Raw genomic sequence first — 25834 nt, forward strand, 5'->3', positions numbered from 1 at the left:
CTCATGCGACGGGAGTGAATTCTCACCTACCTCTCGCCAACTGAGGCCGATCGAGCCGTGCGACACTGCGTAATCCCAGGCTACATCAAGATCGTGGCGTCAAGATTCTTGGACACCTGGTCAGGTTCTCGACCCCCCTGCAAACACCCTGCTCCTGTGCGTTCGCGCCTTGGGCCCCCTACCCAACGGCAATCCGCATCCCAACCCTCGCACTTCCAATCCTTTTTCGGTATCGTCCTCCTCTTAGATCAGTCACTTTGCTCTTACTCCCTATTGTCATCAATATTGTCCTCGTCGGATTTTAGTTCTACTGTTACCATTGTTTGTGAACATTCTTAGTCACTTTTCGACTCTTCACCCGTCCCTGAGGCACCTGGTTTCAATAACAAAAGTCAAACTTTGTTTACTGTTTCTTCTTTCAATATTTCCTTCGAGTTACTGCCGTGGTCACAGGGATATCCTACGTTTGGCACCGGAGCTGTCGTCGTGAATACTCCTCCCTTCTCCTCAAGCGCCCCTTCACTGGCCGCGATCTGGCTTGGGAAACGCTTTCCGGTCCGGCTGCGGTCGATTTCTTTTCGCAGACGGGGATCTGACTGGATCGGTGCTTGGATTCTGTGTTGGACGCGACTTGGGTTTCTGGGGCGATGCCGCGACTTCAGCGCAGGGGCTGAGGTGCGGTTGGAGAAGGCTTCTGATATGGCAGCTAAGGGTAGGGTTACGAAATTGGTACAAGATGGATAGATAGGAAAATGCAACTGGGGATAATGGGACTTTTTTTTTTCGATTCTTGGGGTTCTACGTAGCACTCGCGGCTCCCGAGGGCACGTAGACTCGGCCGTGATTCCCGCTCGGCCGTGATTCCCGCCGGCTAGCCCTAAGAAACTATCGAGCAGACCAACCTTGAGCAACAACGCCCATCCACAAAGTCAAACCCAGATAAGATCAAGTCTACCTACCAGTCCGACTCATTTTCCATCAAGGTTTTAGCCCCGGGACCGTACCATATTCGTTGAACCGCTCGAAGGTGGCGATGGGATCGGACGAGGCTCTGCGTGGCGCGCACATGGTATCCGCACGGCTTTGCGATATTTTTTCTGGCGAAGTATGTAATGGCCCAGTGAGAGGGTGCGCTGGCGTAGGAGATACAGGCACGCTCGACGCTATGCTTCCCCTAGAGAGCTCCGCTGTAGTTGTAGAAACTAGCAAGGCGCAGTATCCCGGGCCATCCGTGCAAGGGCAGTACCGAACTCTACCCGCAAAGCAGCACACAGGAACTTTGTGTAAGGATATGCCATGTCTTGCCCTGTATCTGAGATTGGCTGGAAGCTTGGATCATAATCTCCTGTGTCTTTGTTGTTCTTGGATGGTTCGGTAACGACGAAGAGGCCTGTTGAACGTAGATAGAAGTCAGCCGTGATTTCAAAGTTTATGTATGAATATTAGGACAATTGGTAATTTTCCCAACTTCCTCTGTATTTTCTCTCCGCACCGTATCCCGCGCTGATAAGCTTGAGAGCTCCTTTGCGGTATCCCAGGGCCTCGCACCGCTAGGCAAAGCCGGCACTGCGCCTTTGGGCCTGGGCCAAGCCGACGACAAAGTTATAGGAGGTTCTCCCGTTCCTCATCTGCTGTGCTCTAACTCGGGGACCAATAATGCTCTTGATCTCCAAAGGGAATGGTTTCGGACTGCTGATTGACCGCATGGGAATGATCCTTCTCTAGAAACCCCTGCTCGTTGCTAGCATCTGCACTACCTTCATCTAGGGTGGGTGTCTTCTTTAGCCGGCGGCGAAAGTTGGATGCCATGAAGATCCGGTGGTTCGTAGGAATAGAACCCCCTCATTTCTAGGTTTCTGACCGGAGCGTTTTGGTTTCTGTGCGAGTGGGTCGGGTATGAGGCCGAAGAGCAGGGAGCTCAGGGGGCCGTTATCGTCAATGGCGTGCTGCTGTCTTGGGTCTAGATAGGTCATGAAATTGCTCGGTAGGATTAAAGGGCAACCTACTGTCTGTATACGCACGGCTTCAGCTCCTCAGCGTTGCTTCTCGCAACCCGGGTGCAAGTACGGTAGCCTCTCTGCGTAAGGGACACGCTCACCTACCCGCCATGTCTGGGCCCTTTGCCCGTGGTACATCTTCTTCTCCATCTCTTCCTCAGACCTGGTCTCTCCAAAAGAGCGCGGCATCATCGCCCCGTCCGGGGAGCCCCTGGGAACACATCCCAAGTACAGAGTCATCAGTCCATGGTGCCGGTGCAACCGTATCCTGAATCCGTACTCGATTCCGAGCCGCCTGAGAATGAGAACAGCTGAGGTTCAACCCTGGGCTATTTCTGTGTTGTCTCCCCACGTAGGTACGATTGCTAGCTGGTTGCCAGGGAGCAACGACTGAGTACGCAAATGACCTCATTTCTGCTCGGTGTTGCCCTGCCCAGGAGACTTTCCAACACAACCCTCACCCCTCAGTTTTTCTTCCTCTCATTCCGTTCGTCTCATCGCCTTGCTCGCAGCGAGATACCTTGCAACCGAGCGCCTGTCAGTCTCTGAGCGTCTCTCAGATGAGGCTTTGAGCTCTCACCTCACCTCACTCCTGGCCTCACTTGCTACATCAGATCGAGGTATAAAAGGAATCTTCATCGCTCCTTCCTCCATCTTCCGCTTTCTCCCCAAGGATCTCGAGTATACGAACCCTTCTGTGCCTAAGACACCTTCCCTTTGACGTCTCTAAGGCCAACGTTCTGAACTCCAAGATCCTTCCTCGACCAACACCAACATCTTCAACTTCTTCAACTCAACCTCCTAAGTCCTTATTTCTTTATCTACTCCTCTCATTTTCTTCATTCAAAAATCCCCATTTCTCCTTCTCGAAAATCGTCTTCAGCTCCTCGACAAGAGCGGACAACCCTTCGCCCGTTTGCCTCCGCGTGTCTCTCGACAGCGGCTGAATCGACCTCAACATCCTCGATAGTATCGTCCTCGAACTCTTCGAATACCATTCAATCCGCCGAAATGTCTCAGAGTGGACCTCGTACTCTTGGGGATCCGGCTTTGGACCGGCCTCGTCTGCTGACGGACATGTGCCAGAATGTCGACCTTCCCTACGGCACTTTTAGCATCGACCATTTGGTAAGTCTGCGTTTGTCCGCTGCACGAAACGAGCGTCAGCTTTTCCACCCAACATTCCCCTCGCAATTAACCATGATTTGAACTCATTCCATTCCTCTTCAATGCCCTGTGGCTACTTCTTAGGTTCCTCTTCATTTTTTCCCCGTGCTGTCACTGTTCGTGGCACGTCCCTGTATCTCCTGTCCCATTCACCCCTGCTGTTGTTCAAACGGCGCTGGTATCGAAGATGGAGTTTCACCCGAGCATTCATGTATCGACCCGATATTCATCCTATCTGTCTCATCCCCGTTTGCATCACCTACAGCACTTCACAAAATGGGCCTGTCACGGAGGGCATGCTCGGGGTATAAATATCTGTGTCTGCCCCGGGCTTGTTGGGCTTTTCCTGATTCCAGTTTTCCCTACTTCGCATTGTTTCCCATCATCTTAGCATTCTTAAAAATATTTATTACTTGCGCTTCCCACACATTGCCCCTTCTCCATAGCCTTTACCATGGAGAACCTTGATCAGATCAACAAGCTTGAGGGCGGTCTCCGCCACCTTCGTGTGCGTCCTGCTGACGAAGATGCAAAGTACTCGGTGCCTGTTGAGACCGTGGCTCGTCCCGGCTTCAATCCCACCGGCAAGGAGATTGAGGTTCAAATGAACGCCTTCGCCGTGACCAATTATCCCACCAAGACGGTGTATCAGTATGATGTGAGTATCGAGTCCTCCTATGACCCGTACTTCTTTCCTGACGCGGTTTAGGTCCATATAGGAAGTGGTGCGGAGAAGAGCGTCATCATCAAGAAGGTCTGGGACTCCAAGGCTCGCAAGAATGCCTTGAAGCAGATCATCTTTGACGGACAAAAGCTTGCTTGGTAAGTGCTTCCCACATCAACGGCATTGACCACACGCTTATCGGGCATAGGTCTCTACAAAACTATCCCAACGGGCTCAATGTCATGGTCGACCTTGATGCGGAGCAGGGCCGTCCCGCTGGTCGGACTCCCAACACCTTCCGCTTGGTCGTTCGCCCAACCAAGACCGTTAACCTGGCCGTTTTGCACTCGTGGTTGCGTGGTCAGGTCTCTACGTCAGAGGCTGTCTTAGAGGCTTTCAGTAAGTGAACTCGATTTATATCAGGGCTTGTACCTCCTACTGACTGCCATAGACTTTCTTGATCATGTCTTGCGCGAGAACCCTAGCGGACATTTCCTCGCCATCCGCCGCTCCTTTTTCGACGAAAATGGTGACCAGAAGGATATTGGTGGGGGCGTCCTGGCTTTCAAGGGCGTGTACCAGGCAATCCGACCTGCTCTGGTATTTTCATCCACCTCAGCGAAACCAATATTAATATGCTAACATGACTTAGGGCCGGGGGCTTATCATCAATGTGGACGTTTCCAACACCTGCTTCTGGGCCCGCACTTCCCTCATGGGCGCTTGCCGAGCTATCACAGACGCCCGTGACCCCCAGCACTTGGCACACATGTTGCGGCCAGTTCCTGACGGTCACGGTGGTACGACTGAGTCCAATGCCTTTTACGAGGTGCATCGCCGGATCAAGAAGCTTGGGGTGGCCCCTCACTACAAAGGCTGCCCTGTGGAGGGCAAGCTCTTCATGGTCAAGGGCCTTATTAATGCCAACTCTCGGGTCTACACGCTCGAGTACACGGACCGTGCGTCTGGAAATACCCAGAGGATGAGCATTGAGGCGTACTTTAAGATGAAGTACAACCTTACCCTCGATTACTGGGATCTCCCTATCGTTGAAATGACCAAGAAGGGAGTTGTCTACCCTATGGAACTGCTGACGATCCATGGGCTGCATCGTTACATGTGGAAACTCAACGAGTTCCAGACCTCCAACATGATCAAGTATGCCGCTTCTCGACCTGTAGACCGTCTCGGATCCATCCAAAAGTCGAAGCGCATGCTCAACCACTCTGGCGATCCTGTCCTCGGGGCTTTTGGGCTCAAGATCGATGAGAACATGATCCGTACCAAGGCTCGACTCCTCCCCGCTCCAGATATCGAATTCGGCGGAAAGCAACGCACCAATCCCGGTACCAACGGCCGTTGGGATCTCCGCGGCAAGAAGTTCTATCTGCCAAACAAGCGCCCCCTTGAAGCCTGGGGTGTTGGGTACTTCCCCGGCAAGCGCAATGCGATCAACAAGACCCAGGTCGAAGCCTTTATCGATTCTATGATGAAGGCCTACTCTGGCCATGGAGGCACCGTTAAAACGCGCCCTGTTGTTCTTGAGCTCCGGGAAGACACCGGCGAAGCCATCAAGAAACTGTACAATGCAACTGGAGTCAAGTTTCAAAAGGATCCTCAGCTCCTCGCAATCATCGTCCCAGACAAAAACTCTTTTACCTACTCTCGCATCAAGAAGTCTTGCGATTGCCGCTGGGGTGTGCCATCTCAGGTGATGCAGTCTGCCCATGTCGCCAAGAACAATCCCCAGTACATCTCGAATGTACTGATGAAGATCAATGCTAAGCTCGGCGGAACTACTGCTCGTGCCGTTCCCAAGGTGGCCGAGGCTGCCCTCAAGCGCCGCTCTATGATCATCGGTGCGGATGTTTCCCACTCTCCGCAGGGTGTGTGGCTGCCTTCGTTGGCCGCAGTGTCAGTCTGCATGGATCAGTTTGGTGGCCGGTACTGGGGAGCGTGTGAGGCAAACGGTGAACGCGTTGAGATGGTCGCGCGCGCAAACATGGAGATCATGCTTACACCTCTTATCCGCGAATGGATGTCGACTGTTGGAGAAGGCCGCGCCCCTGACAACGTTTACTACTTCCGTGACGGTGTCTCTGAGGGCGAAGTTCAGCATGTCCTTCGACAGGAAGTTCCGGATATCAAAGCAATTTTTATGAAGCTGACTCAAGATCAATGGAAGGGAAAGTTTACCGTGGTTATTGCAAACAAGCGCCACCATCTCCGCGCCTTCCCCAAGCCAGGTGACCGCAACTCTGCGGACAAGAACGGCAATCCCTTGCCCGGTACTCTTATTGAAAGAGACGTGACCAGCCCTCATGACTGGGACTTTTTGTTATACTCCCACATTGCGCTGCAGGGTACCTCGCGTCCTGTCCATTACCATGTAGTTCTGGACGAGATCAAGCACCGCCCCCAGGAGCTTGAGAACATGATCTACGATCATTGTTATCAGTACATGCGCTCGACTACTTCGGTATCTCTTTGTAAGTCTCTTCGCCCAAGGCCTAACACGCAGAAGCACTAACCAAAGCACAGTCCCTGCCATTTACTACGCTCACCTGATTTCGAACCGCGCGCGCCATCATGATGATGCGCCTGCAAGCTCCGGCCCTCAGAGCGGACCCGAGGTCAAGCTCACCAACCCCAAGCCGAAGGACAAGAAAGCGGATCCGCGCCTTCTCCCGATTCACGGCACTTCCAACCGCTTGCCCTTCAGCATGTGGTACATCTAGGTGGATGAAAAATCTGGAACGCATGGACAGCTGGAGAGGGGGCAAGTTTGCATTTATCTTTATCTGTTCCAGCTTGGCGGTCAAATGCCCTGCATTGGCTAGAAGCTCGGAGCTCCTGTGATTTTCTTTTCTGTTTTCTTGCCTGAACTAAAATTTTGCTTTGACCAACGTCATCTTGAGCTTCGGCACGGCCGGCAGAAAGTTGAAATTTGAAAAAGCTGGTGGAATCTCGCAATGGAGAGGTATGCCTGCATTATCATGTACATTAGGGAGGGCTGAGCTTAAATAGTTCTATGCCATTCAACTGCACTCTCCACATCACATCCATTTGTAAATCAAGCTTAACGTAGGGCTACACAGTCGAGTATCCTAAGCCATACTGTACTACTAACACAATCCCTCGAGTATAGAGCCATATCCAGTGACCAAGAGCCCGAGACTGCAAATCCCAAACGAGACTTTGAGCCCAGAGGAGAACTTTCCATGTCTGCGCGAAGAGCCGATACAACCTACCCACGGTGTCTAGGGGAAGACAGCCACTGGGAAAGCAGCACTCGACGAAGCAGGACTTGCACGTGAACCGGGAAACCACCCAAAGAACGACCTAGCCAACTACATAGCTACGTGAAGGGGGGGAAGAAGAAACGGCGAAAACGATCCATTTATTAGACTAAACATGCAAAAGAACTTATGTCTGTGCTCGGGAGTCCTCGATGAAATGCCGAGCCCGGGCACGTAACTAGATACAGGCAGGCACACGGCAGAGAGCACTATATACGGCCAAAATATCTCCAGCGGCACAGTATGCACATAACAATGCCAATATCAATGCAGGCGCGGGAGAATTCAAGGGAGAGAAACCCCGCCGCCGCTGCGGCCATCGAGCTTAGGGCTTCAGGGCAAAGGCTGAATTGAACGGACAAGACCGCCGGAGGAAAAACTCTAACTCAAAACCAAGACGCAGATGCAGATAGAGATTGAGAGCAGGAAAACGACTTGAGGAGTTAAATGGGGTTTTTCTGTATAATATAGGTATGTAAGTCCGTAGAAACACATGCTGAAGGATAGCCCGATGAGAGCGCGGCATAGCATCTAAATAAGACACGAGAAGGTAAAAGAAGATGAAAACACGACAGAAAAGGAATGAAGGGGGGAACCTAAATAAAACATGAAGAGGGAGATTGAAGTTTGTAGGTAGGGTCGATAATTTAGAGAAGACAATGACAGAAGGAAAAAGGAAAAGGAAATTAGTAGGGAAAAAAAGCGAAACCCCGACGCCGATGTGTTCTACAAAAACAAGAATCAACCATGCGCTGCAATCCAGGCAGCGAGCAGTAACCCCATCCACCAGACCCGGTTGAAGGAGTCAAACACCGGGGAGTTCTATACCCGTACCATGGTCATACATCATGCCGCATCGCCTGCAGTCCCGTTGGTCATGGGCACTGCGTTGTCGTTACTCTTGGCCGGGCCAGCATTGGCACTGTTCTCGGCACCTTGAGATGCACTCTGAGTCTCTGAGTTCTCGGCTCCGCTCTTGCCGTTTAAGAAGTCAGTCGTGTTCTCTGATTTCAAGGTCGGAGCCTTGACACCATCAGCACCATTTGTAACGTCGTCCTCCGCCATCACGTCGATAACTCCCATCGCCACGCCGCTGTTCTTCTTGACCTTCTTCTTGTTCGGCTCTGAGGACCCCGGTTTGCTTGCATTGACGCCAGAAGCCGAGGGCGGCAGCGGCCGCTTTTGCGGGCTAGAAGTTGGTCCAGGCAGACTGGAAGGCGGCGGGATCTTTCCGGATGCTGGAAGGCGGGGTCGGCCAGCCATTGGCCTTTGCTTTGGCGGTAGTTCTAGGTCCTCCACCAGCGGCTCGTTGTTGCGCGCTTGTAATTTGGCGTTGAAGAATGCATGGACCAAACCGATCTGGGAGGATATCGTCTCGGTCGTGATGCGCGGGTAGGCGGGAGGAGGCGGGAATACCGTGACGGATTGGGAAGTGCTGCGAGGTCAGCATCTGTGATTGATTAGGAAACAGATATCTTACTTTGTGTTCTGCGACTGCGCCGCGTTGTACATCCTGTTCTGCAGGAGATGCAATGGCACGCTAAGAGTGGCCAATCCGAATTCCCTGTCTAGCCCCAGCTCCTTGAAGCCGAAGAAATCTTCGTCGATATCCTCTGCAAAGTCGCCGCCAACGAATTGTTCACTGCCATCAGCGAACGCCATAGAGCCGTCTTCTCCACCATCTTGCAGGACAGGGCGGAGAAGTTCGGAAAGGAGTGAGCGTAGGCGATCGTGCGCAGTCACGAGTTTCGTGCCGAGGCGCTCAACGTCGTCCTTGATATATGACTCCAAGCCCTCGATGTCGATCCCGACAGAGGATAGCGTGTGTAGCATCATCTCTGGCTCGGTGTAGGCCCGCTTCCACTGCGCCGAGGCAATCGGTTCTACCGAATCTGAGATGGGAACTTTCGGCGCTTCCATGTAAGATTTCAGGGTCTCTCCGATCTTGATGAAGAAGTCCGAGGCCATATCCGTCGCGGCATCGATAGCTGAAGGTTGGTACTCCTCAAAACCGGTATGGTAGAAAACCTTGGCAACCGAACGCTGCAGCGCTGCTTTGCAGACCCAAGACGCAATAACAGGACCGTCGTCATTCATAACATGAGCCTCAACATCCTGTTCAACAAATGGCTCAGGCTGATACTTTTGAAACTGGTTTTGGTACATCTGTGAGAGATTAGCTTGGGTTCTTCTCACATATCCTGGGGTCGTACCTGGGACTGCAATTGCATCTGCTTGACAATACCTATCTTCGAGCAGATCTTCCTGGTCTCCTGCATCTGTCTCATATTCGCATCCATCTTACGAGAAAGTTTGCTATCCGGCTGCATAAACGATCCCTTGGGAAGAATTCGTAAAACCTCCTCCGAATTATCCACTAGGTTCCCCTCGCTGTCTTCCCTCCAGAGCAGGTGGGAAGGAAGATCCGGGATACCAGACATGACATCGTAATAGTCAGGGATGACTCTATCCTCTTCAACCTCGATACCCTCGGCAAGCGTTTCGCTGGTGGCAGCCGGTCCTAGTGATTTCGAGCCAGCTTCGTTCGCGTTGTCTCCATCAGTAGAGACCTGCTGCTGGCTCCTGAGCCACCTCTTCATACCCGCCTTGGTGCGGAGTAAAGCTGGTTCGTCCGAATTCAGCTTGTCGCCTTTGAAGAGACGATGTCTTTCTGCAGCAATAAGCGCTCGGTCTTTTTTCGTGACTTGCTTCCAGACTTTGTATTCGGGATCGGCGAGTTCTACACCAGGCGTAGCCAAGGCGCTGAGTGCGGTAGGGGGCGTTACTAGACCATCAAGATCCATGCTTTCATCCTGTCCCGACGTACCAGGAACGGCACCGGCAGGGTCGGATGGTGTTGATGTGCCGTGTGGCGGTGTTGCAAACCCATTCTGGATGCCTTCCATGGCAACATCCGAGTCGGAGCGTATAGGCGCCGATGGTTGTGAGGCAGAGCCAGCAGGAGGTTCAGAGCCGCTTGGGGTTTTGGAAGCTGGGGCAGCCCCCTTCTTGGATGATTTCCCAGGCGCTTTTCGGCCTCGTGATGACATGATAGGCTCATCGTCGCTTTCATCTCCACCATCATCAGCAAGTTGAAGCCGTCGTTCTTCTGCCTCCACTTCGGCACGGTCTCGGATAACGATCTCAGGAATGAGGGGCACCAGCTTCTCGGTCTCTTTCTTCATGTACATGGCGTGTTTCCGGAGGAAATGTTCTGGATTCGTGTTGTACTTGAAGCAATTAGACCAGATGAGGTTGAGGTCATCTACAAAGTCCTGCTTCGACTTATACTGAAGAGCCTTTAGCTTTTTTGTCATTGTCCCAAGATCCATCGGGTGTTTGATTACTAGGCAGTGTTAGCGTTAAGAAGCAACTGGAAGAGAAGGGCAACCTTACCGTTATAATAATCAGGAGCATCGCGCTTATTAACACGGGTCAGAAAAGCAGACGAATGTTCAGTCATCGCCTTTAGTTCGCTCAGTACTTTCTCCGCGGCTTCATATAGCTCTTCCTGGCCGATCTTGTCTTCACTGGCCCATTTGCTTCGATTCTTGCGGACTTCGCTCATTAGGCTGCGGAGCTCTGCATCGGAAGCTTGTACCATGTTGCGCTTCATGTCAATCCTTGCGATGAGGTTTTTCAGGGTCAAGCTTGACGCGCCGAGATTGGCACTACTCAAGGAGCCATAACCGCTTGGACCCGATGCTGCATTATTGCCGGCAGTTGGCTGGCCGGACATCTCAGCCTCGACTTGCCTTTCGGACTCTTCCAACCGCTGCTGATCCAACATTGCGTCTCTATCATTCTCCAGCGTATAAAACAAGGTATGGAAGCTTCTTTTGGCGGCCTCCTCTGTGGCCTTTTTATCTTCCTCTAGTTTCTTGCGAATATCTTCCAAGCTCTCCTTCTTTGTTTCTTTTGCGCCATCCCCGGCGGTAGGGCTAGGAGGGCGACCTGGCGACGGCATGGCAGTTGGTTGCTGAACAGTGGTGGAGACCTTCGAGGAAGGCGGCGACGCGGGCTTCGCATCATCCTCATTGTCGTCGTCGTCGTCGTCATAATCATCGTAGTCATCATCGTCGAGGTTCCGTGCAGGTTTCTTAGGGGGTGGGGGCGGTGCTGATTCGTCGGCGCGTTTGTCCTGAGCTTCAGCCCCATCGAGGCCGACGACAACATCAACGGAGACGTCCTCTGGTAGCTTTTCACCCGAAAACAGCCCATTTATTTTCGCCTCGGTACGATTATACAAGTCGCGAAACAACGCGATGCGTGGATCTTCTTCCGGGGCTGTATCGGCCTCCGATATCAAATTGCCCGCGTGGGGACCGTCGGCGTCGATCGAACCGCGCATTTGGGGTGTTCTGGAGCCGGGGAAATGTTTTGAATAGCCATTGAAGGTCCGCGCATCAGGCAGGTCGTCGGGAGGCCGTACATGGCCCGGGGGGAGCCAGGCGTTGTGGTGTCCGAGCGACATGCTCGCTCCTAAACCCCGGTTCTGGGGCGGGCGAGGGGGCTCGTTTCTCCACGGTTAGGATGAGGTTCGGCTGGGCGATAACGACAGTGTCCGGGTGGTATAAAAATACATATATATAGAGTACAGGGTACAGAGAAACGAACGACGATGTTTCCAGAGCCCTAGATGATTGAACGGGCGAGTATTTTGATGGCAAAGTCGCGACCTTCTGTACAAGGTTCTCTGCGCGAACGGATGAGGTGAAGTCAGGTCAGAGCCGTGAGCAGCAAGGACGGTAGCCGCAGTTTTAGACCAACCGTGCAGTTCTGAAGGGCACCCTCCCCAAGACAACACAACAGGCGCAGGTTTGAGCTGATCAAGTATCTTTCTGTTTCTAGTATACTTTCAGGAAGCCGACTATACTGAGATACTGGCCCTGGCCCTGCTGATCCATTGTCATTGAGACCGGTGTTACCTTCTGAATGGTATTGAGGGTCTTCATAATTATTCATAGATCTTATTCAACTCTGTATAAATGCACATGACGTGAATCATCAGGCAAGCATCAAAGCTTCCAACGCCCCAAGTCGAACTCATTGTTCTCCGCGACAACCCTAGAACTTGTTCCCATTATGCGAATTCGGTATCCTTTTGCAGGTATGTTTCTTCCAATCATTGAGCCTTGCGACCGCACTACGGCTACCTACATCCGTCAGCACCGTCGGATACCAGCAGTAGATTCATGCTAATTGCTTATTTACAGGCGCCTTCGTCTTTCTGCTCATTCTATCGGCCTATATAGGTCTCCTCCCACACAGCGAATCGCCCTCCGTCCCTGCCAACCTCCAACCTAATGACAAGCTCCTTCACGTCGTCACTTTCTTCCTGCTCTCGCTCGTCTTCTACTGGATCCCCGACACGTCCCGTCGACGTACCCTCCACCTAACCCTGGTCGTCTGCACTCTCGCTTTAGGAGTCGGATCCGAGATCCTCCAGGGTATACTCCCCAATGGCCGCTCATTTGACCCGTTCGACCTGCTGGCGAACATTGTTGGAAGTCTCGGCGCAGTCGGGCTATGCAGCTGGTACCACCGGCGGATGCTGGAGCGGCGGCGCAAGTCCCGCTTCGGTTCTCTAGGCGAGGGAGGCGATGACGACGTCGAGCTTGGTATGAGTCCCGGTCACCGTGAAGGCGAGGGTCTAGAGCCGCAGGAAAACGGCGTGATCGACCTGGAGCAAGAGGTAGATAACTGGGACGAGAATGTTGTGGATAACTGGGATACGGAGGATGGCGATGATCCGAGTACCGCTCTGACAGGGGCAACCTCTGGAGACAAGGATCACAAGGGAACCGTGGAAGGAGGGAAGAGGAGCGACTAAGTCAGTCCGTCGGAGCATCTTCTGCTACACCCGCGTTCAGCACTGCTATCCTTGTGCCAGATGCGGCTGGGCCGTGCGGAAGGATTCTGGACGAGAAAACCGAATCGATTCTTTTCCACACTTCGCCATGATCGTGGGACTAACTATACGGTCACGACTTTAGGTGGCCATTGTCACTCACGATGACTTCGCTCATAATACACGATTCACCATGCCATCTCTCACCATCTTTAATGATTGATCTCCACCAATCTCACTACGCTGACGATGACGAAGAAACGCTACGGACTCTTGTTATGACTTAGCTTGTTTGATATGACTCTTCGGTACTATCTACAGAGACTTCATGCTGTATGCGGGGCTGGGTCTTTGTATATTGGATCTGATTCTTGTTGCTATAATCTACATGACTTTCTAGCGTGTAAATAGGTATTCAAGGTATTGTGCCCTAATCTCGTGTCTTCTGCCCTTTCTATATAGAACTATCGGTTAGCTGTTCGGACAGAAATGCAATCTCTTGTAAACACTATAAGGATTTTCGGTTTATACCAGGGTAGCATCGCGCGGCTGAGATTGTGGTAGTGATATTAGACCCGAGGAGATGCGAAAATATATATCCAGTTACCCTTTTTGACCCGCCCAGCTACGGCAAGTTACGAAAGCCTATTTTCGCCTAAAGATATCCTTGATAAAGGAATCTTCCCCTTATGATTTCTTCAGAGCGAATGCACTCCGCGTCACATGTACTGTCTACTTCTAAGTCCACAGCCCTAGGTAGACACGAAGAAATCTAGCATCGCAGGAAGAATAGCTTGATTACACCACAACTCGGTACCTAGATAGACGTCATATAGATGGGCAGAGAGAGATAGGTAGGTCAGTACCGCTCAGTCGTAACCACCGTAATCATTCATCCAAGTATGATACACCAATTCTAAAGCCAGGGCTAGGTACTCCGTAGCTGAAGAAGCAAGATACAGATAGATCTAAGAATCACAAAAGCGATGCGGGGATTCGCAAAAAGTAGAATATATGAAACCGGGGACGCAATTACATTCATGATGGTCAAACAGAATAGCGAATTATGCAAGGTCAGGCATCAAAGAGAAAGGCCAAGACAGTGTATGCAAGTAGAGAATCATGGCTAGTCATTATAATGAATAGAAAAGGATATAAAATGTACGTCAGGGGGCATCAAATAGAAAGTATAGACCATGGTCAGGCAACGGCTCACTCATTATCACACTGTTCCGGGGTGCCTGCTTCAGAATGGTTTTCGGGTACTAACTCGGGTTTTGAGGCAGGCAAATAGTCCTCCTCGGACAATTTGGCGATTTTCGCGGACCTGGAACCCGACTGCTGACGGCTGATGCCATAGGTCTTTTCTAGAATGAGGTCGGCTTGCTCGCGCAAGACTTCGTATATGAAAATTAGCTGCATCTCATTATAGACCATCATCATCCGTTGTTCGCGCATCAGGTTCACCGCCTCGAATACTGGGTCTGTTTCTTCATCGGTGACTTTGAGTAGTTCGCCAGATTCGAGTTCCTGCAAAAGATGGTCAAGTGCAATAAATGTACCCGTCCGGCCCACGCCAGCGCTGCAGTGAACAATCCGCGGATTTTGTGGAGAGGAAGCTTTAGCGGCCGACAGCTCTATCAGACGAAGGAGCGCATCACGGTCTTCGCCAATGGGTTTGGAATAATCTGCCCAGCCCGCAAACAGAAAGTGCCACACGACTTTGGATTCAGAGCCGACTGTAAGCTGGAGTTGTCGAATCTCGGATCGACATTCTGGGTTCCAAGTACTTTCCAGAAGTGTGATTTGACCAAGCGCATCTCCGTCTCCCGATTCCTCCTCCTCGCCCTCCACGTAAGGATCGCCTTGGTCCTGCCGCAGAAACATCGTCGGATTTTCTAGGTCAAGTGGGAAGTACTGTGAGCACTTTTCACGGCCTGCTTCCATGGTTTGCGTAAGCATAACAATCACCGCTTCATCTTCAGTCTCGTGGAAGACCATATGCCAGAAGTGGTAAAGGTCGTCAAGTCTGGGCCCCTGTAAATACTTAGCATTCCAACTCAATATCAAACCTGCAGCGCATACATACCTGGGTTGCAATGTATTTCCTCTCCTCTTCCGACACCGAGTCTTTGAGAACGATCGGAGATGCGTTTATAAAATCACATTCGCCTTCGGGAACCTTGAGATGTATGCGGGAATTTGCCCACGCCTGCACGTTCGCATATCGGTTCCTGGCCCTGACTTCGGGATTCGGATCCAGCGCCCAACGATGCGAGGGGTCGTTCGCCCGCGACCCTTCCATGATACGTGTGCCTTGCATATATTCCAGCTCTTCGAACTTATGACGGATATCTAAAAGCGGAGAAAATATTTAGCTAACAGCTTCCACGATCGCAAAAGCATGTGCCAAAAGCAACCTACCTAGCACCGACTGCCGCAGAAACGGCGGGACCAGTTCATTATCCCCCGTATCAAGCTCCGGGTTGTCATCCTCCGGTCCGTCTACGATCCCCGCACCCTCCTCGTTATCCGGATGCGACCGCTTGGTGGCCTGGACGCTGGTATCGATTTTGATGGTGGGATGTGCCATCTTGGCGGCAGCGATCCTCTGGAAGGCACGAACCTTGCCCAGGACGCCGCGCGCCTTTCGAGAGACCCGCTTTCGTCTCGAGGCAAGCTTCCTAGAGTCGCTGCGGAAACTGAGAGTATCGGGGGATCGAGAGCGAGATGCTGGAGCTGTGAGAGACTGCCCCTCCGAAGCGCCGGGCCGATCGTCAGCGGCGCCGTTGGGCTGTGGCAGGGATGATATCTGTAGCGTCGATAAATCGAGACAGCTGTGAAAGCTGCTCCTCGGCGTGATTTGTCCGGCCAGATTTTTGGATCGCACAAGGGCAAGGCCACTTAGCGGTTTGAATTTCGTCCGGATAATATTGTCAACGTTATGAGTCGTCGTAGCGGGGAAGTCGTGCACGTCCACGGCGAGCGCCAGGGCAGCAGTTCGCTGCAAGTCAAATGAGTGGCACCTGCAAAATTATGCTTAAAGTTCTCTCGCACAGCACGCGACACCCCGCGGTTGGTGGATGATAGATTGATTTTTAGCTGAAGGTCAAGATCGGATAAAGGTAGATGATGTAGGAGTAGCCGGTAGCGATTTCTATATAAGTAGCAGGGGAAAATAGGCAGGAAGAAACAACCTTGACCAACAAGAGAGAAGCAGCATTCACAAACTAAGGAGGCAAACAGAGCTTCATCATAAGGAGGTTTTGTCTATCATTATCATTATCAAGATCATCAGTGTCCTGATGCTGATCATGGGCTAAGCAGTGATGTAATTTGACAGCGTTTATAGACACGGAAGACACCATATTCTACTAGACATGTGGAACCAGGAGAAGTAAATATTCAGAGTAGTTTGTCTCAAACTCGCACGGCGGTTTGTCTGCAAGACAATAATGATTTCTAACAAAGCAAAATTTGAGTTGCTAGAATTATGCCAACCGACGGGTCGTAATTTGTGCACGCGGCTTATACTATGCTGAACCATGATTGGCTTGGTCTGACATTTTAAGCGCTGACAAATTATCGCATCTTCATAGCCACCTCCGCAACTTGACCGCACCTACTCTGTAGTTCTACATCGCAATCGCCTCGGGCTATTCCAGTACCTGTTGCTCACACTCACAACTTCAGTCAAACTCTCTACTTCAATATGCGTGTCTCACCGTGGGCGCTGGTCGAAGTGAGTCGATAATACGGATGCTTATTCGCTCAGTTCCCTGAGTACATGGCTGACGGTCCGATATAGGTTTGGCTGACGGCCCAAGTATGTGCATCCCCTTCTCAGGGGACCAACTTCGACTTTGATACTGATTTACTTTAAGCTTCTCAAGAGCCCCACGTTTCACCGCGCAGTAGGAAGATTTCATGGCAGAGTACAACGGTTGAGGCACGGCGTGCCAGAAGAGACGGGCGGTACCAACATAGACAATCCTGGTATGGCCGTATAGTATCAACCTGCCGAATTGGATTGTTAATCATGTACTCAGCGCCAGGTCCCGCAAAGCAGTTTCTCCAGTACTTCAAGGAAGAAATCAAAGCCCAGATGAAGGGGAAGAGGCCGCCAAAAGGTGAATAAGGCCGACTTTGACGCCTTACTGATGGCGCGATCATGTTTTTCGTTTTGCTTTACGATACCCAGCCTCTATAAAAGGCCCGCAGTACAGTTTGCTCTCTTCCAACAGCTCCAAGATAGGATTGGAGGATGCATGCGGATTGGGAGCATTTGCTAGTCGTCTTGGCCGTGGCGGTCGTTTCGCGATTTCCACCAAGTGACGATTTGCCATTGTCCAGCAGGCTCGACGGGACCTTGAGACCTCCATGAGGTCTATGGACTCGTGTAGTTCCTGTCTTGCCCAGCAGGCTGCCTGGACGGTATCGGTTCACGGCCTCATTATCAGGGTTGTGCGGAAGAAAGCTGGCAAATGCGTCATGGCATGCCGGTATTCCCCTGGAACTGAGTTCCGACCGGCTGTACGGCATGCATATAGCATGTCTCATTTCCCCTGGCAGTTCCATGAAAATGCCCATCATTTTGTCCGCAATCCGCCAGCCCTATGCTACGTACTAGTTCGAAATTCGACAAGCGGGTCACTCTGCGAACATGTCACATGAACGAAAATTTGAACGGACCGAAACCCTGTGCTCCAGCATCAAGCGAAGCGCCGCTGAAGCGCGTCTGTTTGCCGATCAGCGCCTCATTACTGGACAGTCCCGTTACTGTGCATCCATTCCACATTTGTACATGCGGTATACGGTGTGTAAATCTGGCAATCTACGAGCGTTTAGAGGATACGTGAAGTACATACGGATGACAAAAAATATGGTTCGCAGATTTGGACAAGCCTGTTAAACACCCACGAATAATGTGAGATGTTTGTGTTGAGGAGAAGTAACAAGTAGTCTGCCGGACGTCGACCGTACTGTCTATAATGGGTGCCTTATTATTCTAAATAATCCCTTTCACGGGTCTTCTTAAGGAGACGGCACAACACGGCCCCAGGTCTCAGAGTTAGACTCGAAAGTCCGCTCTAGCGTTCCCATAGTTCGAGAGAACCGGGTGCAACGGCACGTCGATCAATCTTGAAGAACCGTCCCTTTTGTATCGGGAGTTTGGATCTACGATATGAATTTTGCAACAGTTGTCAGACACGTCGGGTGCCTTGCAGTCTATGCTGCTGTTGGAGCGAGCATTCAGCTGCTGAGCATCGCTTCACGCAGACCCTTAACAGCAGGATGCCCACGAGGGTCTCGACTGTGGATCTTGCGCAATCAGATATTGTTGCCAGGGACACCCAGACAACAAAATGATGTTCCACAGAAACAACGCTTGCGAAGTTCCGGAGTAATCCCATAGCGCAGAGCAAATCAGAGACCCGCGTGCCTTAATTTTCTTTTTTGACCACGGTCCGGTACTTAAAATAGTACCCAAGGACCAAACGTAAGCGCACCTTAGGGCTAACCGGGCTTCGCCTTATTTCCCTCAGGCAATGGTTCTGTGATCTTCTATGGATGGTCTTGCCATCTCATAGGAATGGAACCGTGACAGCAAAGGCTGACAAGGAAGCCTCGTATCATCGGCCGAACCTTGTCCGTGGCAGGCTAGCAGCTGACTAAACCCTTATGTACGCACTGCCACTAAAATCAGGAGTGTCTCACTGGAGGCAAAAGAGGACCCGCTTGGCTTTATGTCGTGCGGCCTTGTCCATTAATTTTTCCTTTACGGGGAACTGGCCTAATCCACTTGCGGTTAGATTTTTGCCAGACGACCGTGGCCCAGTGACTCGCCGAGTTGCCCTCTGACCCTCTTCTTTGAGCCGACTCAGCTCCTTTATCTCCCATTCCCGTCCCATCCCACCTCACCACGATCTCTCCTGCAACCATCGTCGCTGTTATTATCGCCTCCACGTTTCCCCATCAAGGCGGTAGTCGCTCGTTAAAGACCCCTTTTCTCCCCTGCTTCACCCATACTCAGGCCTTGGGAGTACCCTCGTTACATCTTCAGCTTCGCCACCCGCATTTCTCCTGAAGGGTGATCGTCAGCCTCAGGCTCAGACAAACAGCAGACTCGACCGCTGCCGTCTTGAACTCTAGTCTCAATTGTGCCATCTAGAACTCTCGACCGCAACATCCTAATTACTCATCATGCGCGTTACTGCTCTCCCGTTCTTCCTCTACTCCTTGTCCCTCGTGGCTGTAGTAGCAGGCCAGAGTACGCAGGTGACGGACGCCGTCACGAGCGTCACTGACGCCGTTACAACGCCCACCGAGACATCCTTGTCAGAAACGGACTCTGACACCGAGACCTCTACCTCTGAGGATACTTCGTCCGCGACGAGCACCGCAGAGCCAACCACAACTTCGACTTCGTCAAGCTCGTCCGATAACGATGACACCAGTACCACCACTACCTCCTCATCCTCGTCCACAACCACCTCGGACCCTGAACCTACTGCAACGACCACTAACTCCGACTCTGACCCCACTACTACGAGTTCCTCCTCTGAATCCACTACTACAAGCTCTTCGGACTCTTCTTCGGACGATGATACCTCAACCACACGCACACCGGTTGTCACCACTACCGTCGTCACCACTACCCAAACAATTAATGGAACTCCAGTTGCTTCTACGTTCACAACCACAGGAACTACATCAAGTGAAGCCACCGAGTCTCCTGGCTTGAGCGGATCGTCTGACGACTCCGACTCTGGTCTGGACTCCAACCAGAAGAAAATCATCATTGGTGTTGTCGTTGGCGTCGGTGGTGCCATTTTGATCGGTGCCATTGGAGTGGTTGCCTGGAGAATTCGTGCCCGTAGACGGGCTGCTGCAGATGACGATGCTGCCGACCTTATGAGCGGCACCGCTGTCGGCTCCGGCGTTCGTGAGAAGGCCCCTAGCCCATCCGGCGGCACGCCCTTCCGGTCTACGCTCGACCAGTACCACAACCCTGGCCCCGTCAATGCTGCGTCAAACTTTTAAACTAGCTGGACTCTTTGTCACGGGAGCTAGCTCACATCACTTATCGACTTGTATAAAGTCTGTACGATTATAACGCAGTTAACATTTGGCGCTTGGGCGAGGAATTGCTGGATTTGTTCGCAGCCCGCTTTCTCTGTTTATTCTGCTCGTTTTTCAGCTCTTTTCCAACCTATAGACCACGTCGCTCCCTCACAAGACCACACTCATTTTCTTTCGATTTTGCTTGGCATTTATGGTTGGTCACCATCTTGATTCCCCCCTCGAAGCATCCTCTTTTCTGAAGATTTCGTGAGCTATGTATTTTCTGCCTCTGCCTTCTTCTTTTCCTCACAACTTGGATCAGCAGCCCTGTGGTTTGCTATATTCAGGTAGAAAAGCATATACTCTAATCGAGCCTACATATGTATTTAATCTCGACATAATTATTTTAGCATGTTTGATATCTCTCTGCCAGTATCGTACCCGATCGTCTTTCGTAAATTATGAACTAGGTCCAAACTAATAAGCGCCCAGCCCCTGGCAGACCAGGGTCTCAGTCATGAAACATGAAGCGATTCCCCGCTCGAGATTCCAGACAACGCAGGATTCTCTACCCTGGCAAAGACCTATCATGTCGCAGCCTATCGCTGCTGGTTCAGAATAATGGCGTTGACGCAGGAACCCAAGGTCGCCATCAAGCCACCCCTCTCCTTATATTCCTGCACTTCGAGGGCTAGGTGCCTCCCCCTAAACAACCCATAATCAGGTCACCCCCAGTTGAGCACTGCCCACCAATCGAGCAGTCAATGTTACACAGTCTTGAAACCACTGGTAGTGGAGCACTTTGACTCAAGACTCGAAAGCAATGGCCACGCAATTTACGCTCCGTGTCGTTGCACACCTATGCTTCACCTCTACGTTTCTATCATTGGCATTCGATCCATTGGGGGTCAGGTATGGGGTTGTGGGTGCTCATTTAGTTCGGCGGGTATGTTTTGCAGCCCTTGTTACCTAGGTTTTTTTTTACCACTACCTAGCCTATATTACCGGAGCGTCTAACGTAAGTGTCCTGTGTGGTTTAGGCGGGAACTCTGGGTGGTGATACTCCAGCGGTACGTTTTACTTATTCTAGATGAGGTGCTAATGAAATGCTGACATGGAGTAGATAACTGAGACCGGTGATTCGGAGCGGCCTTATGAGGTTGATGGAAATACATTTGTGAGTCGTGGAGTTGGCTGGACATGTAGCTTCGGCTATTTGCTTACGGCAAGGATTATATGCTGACTGGCGCATAATATCAGACGGACTACGATTCCGCAGCTCAGAGGAGGTATACTCCACGCTGGAACCGGCCTATACAAAGCCATTCAAGACAAACTAGCTGACACCTCGCGACTAGTTGCAACATCCAGTTCGATAACTGCCAGTTGGTAAGTATCATACTTACCCTGTCATGCTGAAGATTGACCCGATCTGACATGTGCCTCCACCAGATTGCCAATACGGACAGCTCGGCATCCTTCTCCTTGGAAGATTGCCAGAGTCAACAAGGTAAGACCGCTCACTGTCGGCCTCCGTACCACGCATGAACGCGGTTTTCTAACTTCATGGATGGGTAGATGATTGTATAGCCGATCCTCCAGCAGTGGCGGACGGAAGTTCTTCTATGAATGCTGATTCAGTTGAGTCTTCTGATGCTACGGGAACAGACGCCGACGAGCCAGAGACATCATCAGGTTCAACGGACACAAATGCGGGCTCGAGCACCGATTCAGCAAGCGCAGACTCAAACACAGCCGACGCAGCAGGGTCAGACACAGGGGACTCTGATGGTTCGGAGTCCTACGCGGCAACCGTAGCTGTTTCGAACGCAGCAGGACCAGACACAGAGGACTCTGGTGATTCAGAGTCAAACACGGCGACAGTAGCTGTTTCGAGCACAGCAGGGCCAGAGGGCGCAAAGATAGAGGAGGCATCGAATACAGAGAACTCCAACGCAGCCAGCATAGACGCAGCAGACTCATCAGCCACGGACGCAGCTGGATCAGACACATCGGGGTCGGACGCAGCCGCGTCGACTGAGGCAGACAAAACGGAGGCGGGCTCTACTGAGTCAGATGCGACAGAGGCAGATCCGGTGTTAGTATCGCAGACCACGATTCCGTATGATTCGGAGTTTGATCTAGTGTGCGATCTTTAACAGCAAGACTCAGAGCTAATTTTATACTCAATGTACTGATTGCCTTGCGGCCTGAGGAATGTAATATATCCTAATATAGCTTAGCGTGCACGTGGCAGCGCGTTATCATATTCCACCAGAAACGCGCTATCCAGAGTCAAGCCACCCGCGACAGCGTCGCCCTCTACTACTTTACCCCGTCGTTCCTACCTCTTGAGGCTATAGTACAAAAACCTGGTCTCACTGAATCTTGCGCAACCGGTTTCTCATAGCCCTAAGCTCACTCTGGATTCCCGCAGTTTTGGATCGCTCTGACCGATTGCGCAATTCCGCGAAGCCGAAGCGGCCCGCTAACCTCCACCTCCACACCGCAAACCTGGGACGAAAGACAAACAAAACAGCTCCAGCCCTTCTCCAAGCAACCGTCATGTTCGCCGCACTGTCACCGATGCAGCAAGTTCCCAACAACCCTTCCAACTATCCCCGGACACCTGCGCGTTCGTCGCCGCTCTCCCCGCGCAGCCAGTCCGCGACGATGTTCAAAACAACAACCCCAGCACCTCAACCACAATCTCAAGCGGCGCCCTTCTTTACATTTACGCCTTCGCCCTCGCCAGCCCAGAACAACTTCGAACTTACCTCACCGTCAAGAACTCCTCACGGCAATGCCAACGCCACCCCCCCAACCCCAACCACATCTTCATACGCGACTCGCTACAAAAACACCATCTCCAATCCGCTCCTAGCACACTCTTCAAAACGCGCATACACATCATCAACATCACCGCGCGCGCGCTCTGTCCGGCGTAACGCGTTCCTTAATCGCATCAAGCAAGACCGCGACGATGGGCGCGTTGAGGCGCGTGCCGAGCAGTTGGCGTACATGGAGGATATCGCGGAGCAGAAGGAGTGGAACGAGGCGATGAAGAGAAGAGCGGAGGAGATTCAGGCGCGGTATGGGCTTGGGATTGAGGAGGGCGAAGAGGACCTGGGTGGTAAGTTCCTATTTTCTTCCCCAATTGCATTCAACACTAGGTCGAGGAAATTGACTAATGATAAGATACAGATTTTGTGGATGAAGCAGAAATCCAGGCGTTGGACGAGTACATCGAGCAAGAACGCGCCATGGAAATGGCGCTGCTTGAGAGAGCGGATGGTGGCAATGGACAATTCCCAAATGGCATCGGACAACGGCAGAACAACATGGGATCGTCATTTAGCGATGAGGAATACGACGATATCTTCATGGACCTGGTGGACCATTGTCCGTCTGAGGACATGGATATGTCTGGTTGAGGTGCAAATGCTTCGTGCATATCAGCCGTGGCGTGGTCTTCTTTTTTTTCTCTTGCAAATACGGGTCTGAGCATTGCATGGCGGTTAACTCATTTCGGCGTTGGGTAGGGCTAGCATGGGTGTTTGGGTTCCGGGATATTGGTGTTCAGCTGGATTAGGGCCGTGTGATACCTTCTTCTATTGACTGTTTGAGTACATAACTTACAAGGTACATACAAATTATGGTTTGCCAAAGCAATTGCTTCTTCGGAGGATAGGACAAAGAATAATGAATATATGGGGAATTATCTGTACGAAGCTCCCGAGCTTGGCTTATACCGGACATTGTATCAAACCCATGAGCCCAAGCAGAATGTAATCGAATGTAATCGAATGTAGGTCTGGACAAAGCGAAGAACAGGGAACAGCAGATCTTTTGAAATGGGTATGATATTTTGCTATATGAGAGAGTTATATCATTGCTGCGGACAATCGGGCATGCCACCACCGCCGCCTTTGAGGTCATCCATCCAGGGATTAGCGACGAGCTCGTCTGGTGGGTTTCCGGCCGCTTGCATCTGTTGTTCATGTTAGTATAAAGCCACTTGAGTGCCCAGTGTAGATGAGATAAGTAGGGAACGTACAGCCTGCATCTTCTCCCACACGTACTCGCGACACTTCGCATCCTCATCTGTGTATCCCGGCTCCTCAAACTTCTTCACAATCGCCGCGACTAGTTCTGCCTGCTTCTCGTACCGCTCCATATCGGCTTCGGGGACCTTGCCCTTGCCCCTGTTCTCCTGGATCCAAGGACCAAACTTCGTGTCCAGTTCCTTCATCGGCTCATAGAGCATGTCCTTGTTCGATAGTTCTTCCATCATCCCCATGAAGATCTTGGTAAGGTCACCGTCGTCACCGCCGGATCCGTCGCCGCCAGCCTCCATGGCCTTGAGGAGTTGCGCAATGAGGTCGTCCGCGTTGTCTTCCGATGCGGCAGCTGTCGCCTTGTCGCCTGACTCCTTCATCCGGTTTATCGTCTGTTGGATAGCATCGTTGAACGATTCCGCGCCCGCGCCGGATGAGCTTCCTGGTGCTGCTCCTGCTGCTCCTGCTGCTCCCGTTGCCGACGTCGACGTCGACGCTGACGCCGACTCTGATATCTGACCCTTCCCATGCTCATCCTCCGCCATAACATCAGCCAACAGCTGCTTGATGAAATCGCCCGGCGCAATCCCGCTCTCCTCTAGCTGTTTCGTGAATGCGTCCGCGCCCTGGTTGATTGTGTCCTCGAAACCCGCGGCGTCCGAGGCACCAGATTGTTGTGCTGCTTCGCCCATCATCCTGGCCATGTCTTTCTCAAGCTGGCTCATGAAGGCGGTCTCGTCGAAGTCGGAGGCATCGGAGGCGTTGGTGGGGGGTTGCGGTGCGGGGGAGTCTGCTTGGGGTTTTGGCTTGAAGTCGTCGAGGACCTCTGTATTCAACGGCACGATTAGCTACTGGCCAAATATCCGTTTAGCTGTTTGTAATTCGTAGGCTCACCGTCCAGATCGTCGAAGTCTGAATCATCATCGTCGCCATCGTCGTCTGCTGATTGCTTGGGTTGTTGCTGTGCGGGCTCGGGGTTCGGCGCGTCTGTTGAAACTGGGGCTGTGGTTGGCTCTTGAGATTTTGTATCCGGTTGTACTGTTGTACTTGTCTGCTGCGAGATCTGTTCAGGGGTAGATTGCGAGTTGCCTGCGGCAGGAGGCGCGGATGATGCCATGGCGAAAGAGGGGCGGAGATTGAGCGCGTAGACGACAAATCAGCAGCGGTGGTGAAAGTACAATCGACGAGTCTAATAGACTATAGAAGAGAGGGGAATACGGAGTACAGGTGCTGGGTAACTTCAACTGAACTTGATGGCTTGGTTGACCGTCGGGATCACTTCATGTGAACCAGCAGTAGATTTGGCGGGGAACCGACCCCGAGAGCCGCGGTTGCTTTCGACCGGACCATCTTGTTCTCGACTCTCGAAACCCCCAACTTCATGCTTATTCTTGAATCAAATCGAACCGAACAATATTATACAGGCACCTACAAATTTTACGCATGAGATCTGATCTCGACTCATGAAATCCGGGGTACAAGTCGTCGGCTCGCGGGATTGGCCATAGAATCTTTCTTCCCTGATCCCGAATGCCTTCCCCGGTCAAGCATATGCTGCATGGGGCATGAAAGTCCAGGCTAGGCAGCGAGAACAGACCGTTCGTCGCCCATCGATGACATGGGGATGATGTAGACTAGTAGCTATCTTAATGAGGTTGTCCGCGTGATGGGATATTGCTTTTTTTTTGTTGGACTTCGCCGGTGTCAGAGAGGAGGATAGTTGGATCGGAGCT

General features: G+C 51.8%; 8 protein-coding genes across 8 annotated transcripts; 5 read left to right on the forward strand and 3 right to left on the reverse strand.

The window, feature by feature from the left end:
* Window positions 1-3618: 3618 nt before the first annotated feature.
* On the forward strand, window positions 3619-6566 carry BDW74DRAFT_177057 (putative eukaryotic translation initiation factor eIF-2C4; the record flags this gene model as incomplete). Its single annotated transcript, XM_073728790.1, has 6 exons — window positions 3619-3822; window positions 3874-3986; window positions 4037-4227; window positions 4280-4428; window positions 4481-6317; window positions 6370-6566. 6 exons carry the CDS (start codon window positions 3619-3621, stop codon window positions 6564-6566), a joined length of 2691 nt encoding a protein of 896 aa, XP_073584754.1.
* A 1247-nt stretch (window positions 6567-7813) lies between these two features.
* Window positions 7814-11723, reverse strand: BDW74DRAFT_137337 (SAGA histone acetyltransferase complex subunit SPT7). Its single transcript, XM_073722436.1, has 4 exons — window positions 10524-11723; window positions 9341-10473; window positions 8608-9293; window positions 7814-8562 (listed from the first exon to the last, which is right to left on the reverse strand). The coding sequence occupies exons 1-4, from the start codon at window positions 11599-11601 to the stop codon at window positions 7974-7976; spliced, it is 3486 nt and encodes a 1161-aa protein (XP_073584755.1). The 5' UTR covers window positions 11602-11723; the 3' UTR covers window positions 7814-7973.
* Window positions 11724-12212: 489 nt separating this feature from the next.
* Window positions 12213-12960, forward strand: BDW74DRAFT_177059 (VanZ family protein; the record flags this gene model as incomplete). Its single annotated transcript, XM_073728791.1, has 2 exons — window positions 12213-12237; window positions 12344-12960. The coding sequence occupies 2 exons, from the start codon at window positions 12213-12215 to the stop codon at window positions 12958-12960; spliced, it is 642 nt and encodes a 213-aa protein (XP_073584756.1).
* A 795-nt stretch (window positions 12961-13755) lies between these two features.
* Window positions 13756-15947, reverse strand: ptpB (tyrosine protein phosphatase PTP1). The gene is made up of 3 exons (XM_073722437.1): window positions 15403-15947; window positions 15068-15333; window positions 13756-15015 (listed from the first exon to the last, which is right to left on the reverse strand). The coding sequence occupies exons 1-3, from the start codon at window positions 15569-15571 to the stop codon at window positions 14191-14193; spliced, it is 1260 nt and encodes a 419-aa protein (XP_073584757.1). The 5' UTR covers window positions 15572-15947; the 3' UTR covers window positions 13756-14190.
* Window positions 15948-18837: 2890 nt separating this feature from the next.
* Window positions 18838-20464, forward strand: midA (putative cell wall protein). The gene has a single exon (XM_073724119.1). The coding sequence runs from the start codon at window positions 19183-19185 to the stop codon at window positions 20020-20022; it is 840 nt and encodes a 279-aa protein (XP_073584758.1). The 5' UTR covers window positions 18838-19182; the 3' UTR covers window positions 20023-20464.
* A 107-nt stretch (window positions 20465-20571) lies between these two features.
* BDW74DRAFT_151090 (uncharacterized protein) lies at window positions 20572-22368 on the forward strand. The gene is made up of 7 exons (XM_073724120.1): window positions 20572-20989; window positions 21084-21113; window positions 21167-21220; window positions 21304-21332; window positions 21402-21432; window positions 21496-21553; window positions 21622-22368. Exons 1-7 carry the CDS (start codon window positions 20867-20869, stop codon window positions 22200-22202), a joined length of 906 nt encoding a protein of 301 aa, XP_073584759.1. The 5' UTR covers window positions 20572-20866; the 3' UTR covers window positions 22203-22368.
* Window positions 22357-23780, forward strand: BDW74DRAFT_151092 (uncharacterized protein). The gene is made up of 2 exons (XM_073724121.1): window positions 22357-23176; window positions 23248-23780. The coding sequence occupies exons 1-2, from the start codon at window positions 22609-22611 to the stop codon at window positions 23475-23477; spliced, it is 798 nt and encodes a 265-aa protein (XP_073584760.1). The 5' UTR covers window positions 22357-22608; the 3' UTR covers window positions 23478-23780.
* On the reverse strand, window positions 23742-25482 carry pex19 (putative peroxisomal membrane protein receptor Pex19). The gene is made up of 3 exons (XM_073722439.1): window positions 24996-25482; window positions 24101-24927; window positions 23742-24034 (listed from the first exon to the last, which is right to left on the reverse strand). Exons 1-3 carry the CDS (start codon window positions 25216-25218, stop codon window positions 23933-23935), a joined length of 1152 nt encoding a protein of 383 aa, XP_073584761.1. The 5' UTR covers window positions 25219-25482; the 3' UTR covers window positions 23742-23932.
* Window positions 25483-25834: the final 352 nt, after the last annotated feature.

The sequence above is a fragment of the Aspergillus multicolor genome (assembly GCF_047715735.1).
Source record: "Aspergillus multicolor strain CBS 133.54 unplaced genomic scaffold BDW74scaffold_9, whole genome shotgun sequence".
Classification (NCBI taxonomy): Eukaryota; Fungi; Ascomycota; class Eurotiomycetes; order Eurotiales; family Aspergillaceae; genus Aspergillus; species Aspergillus multicolor.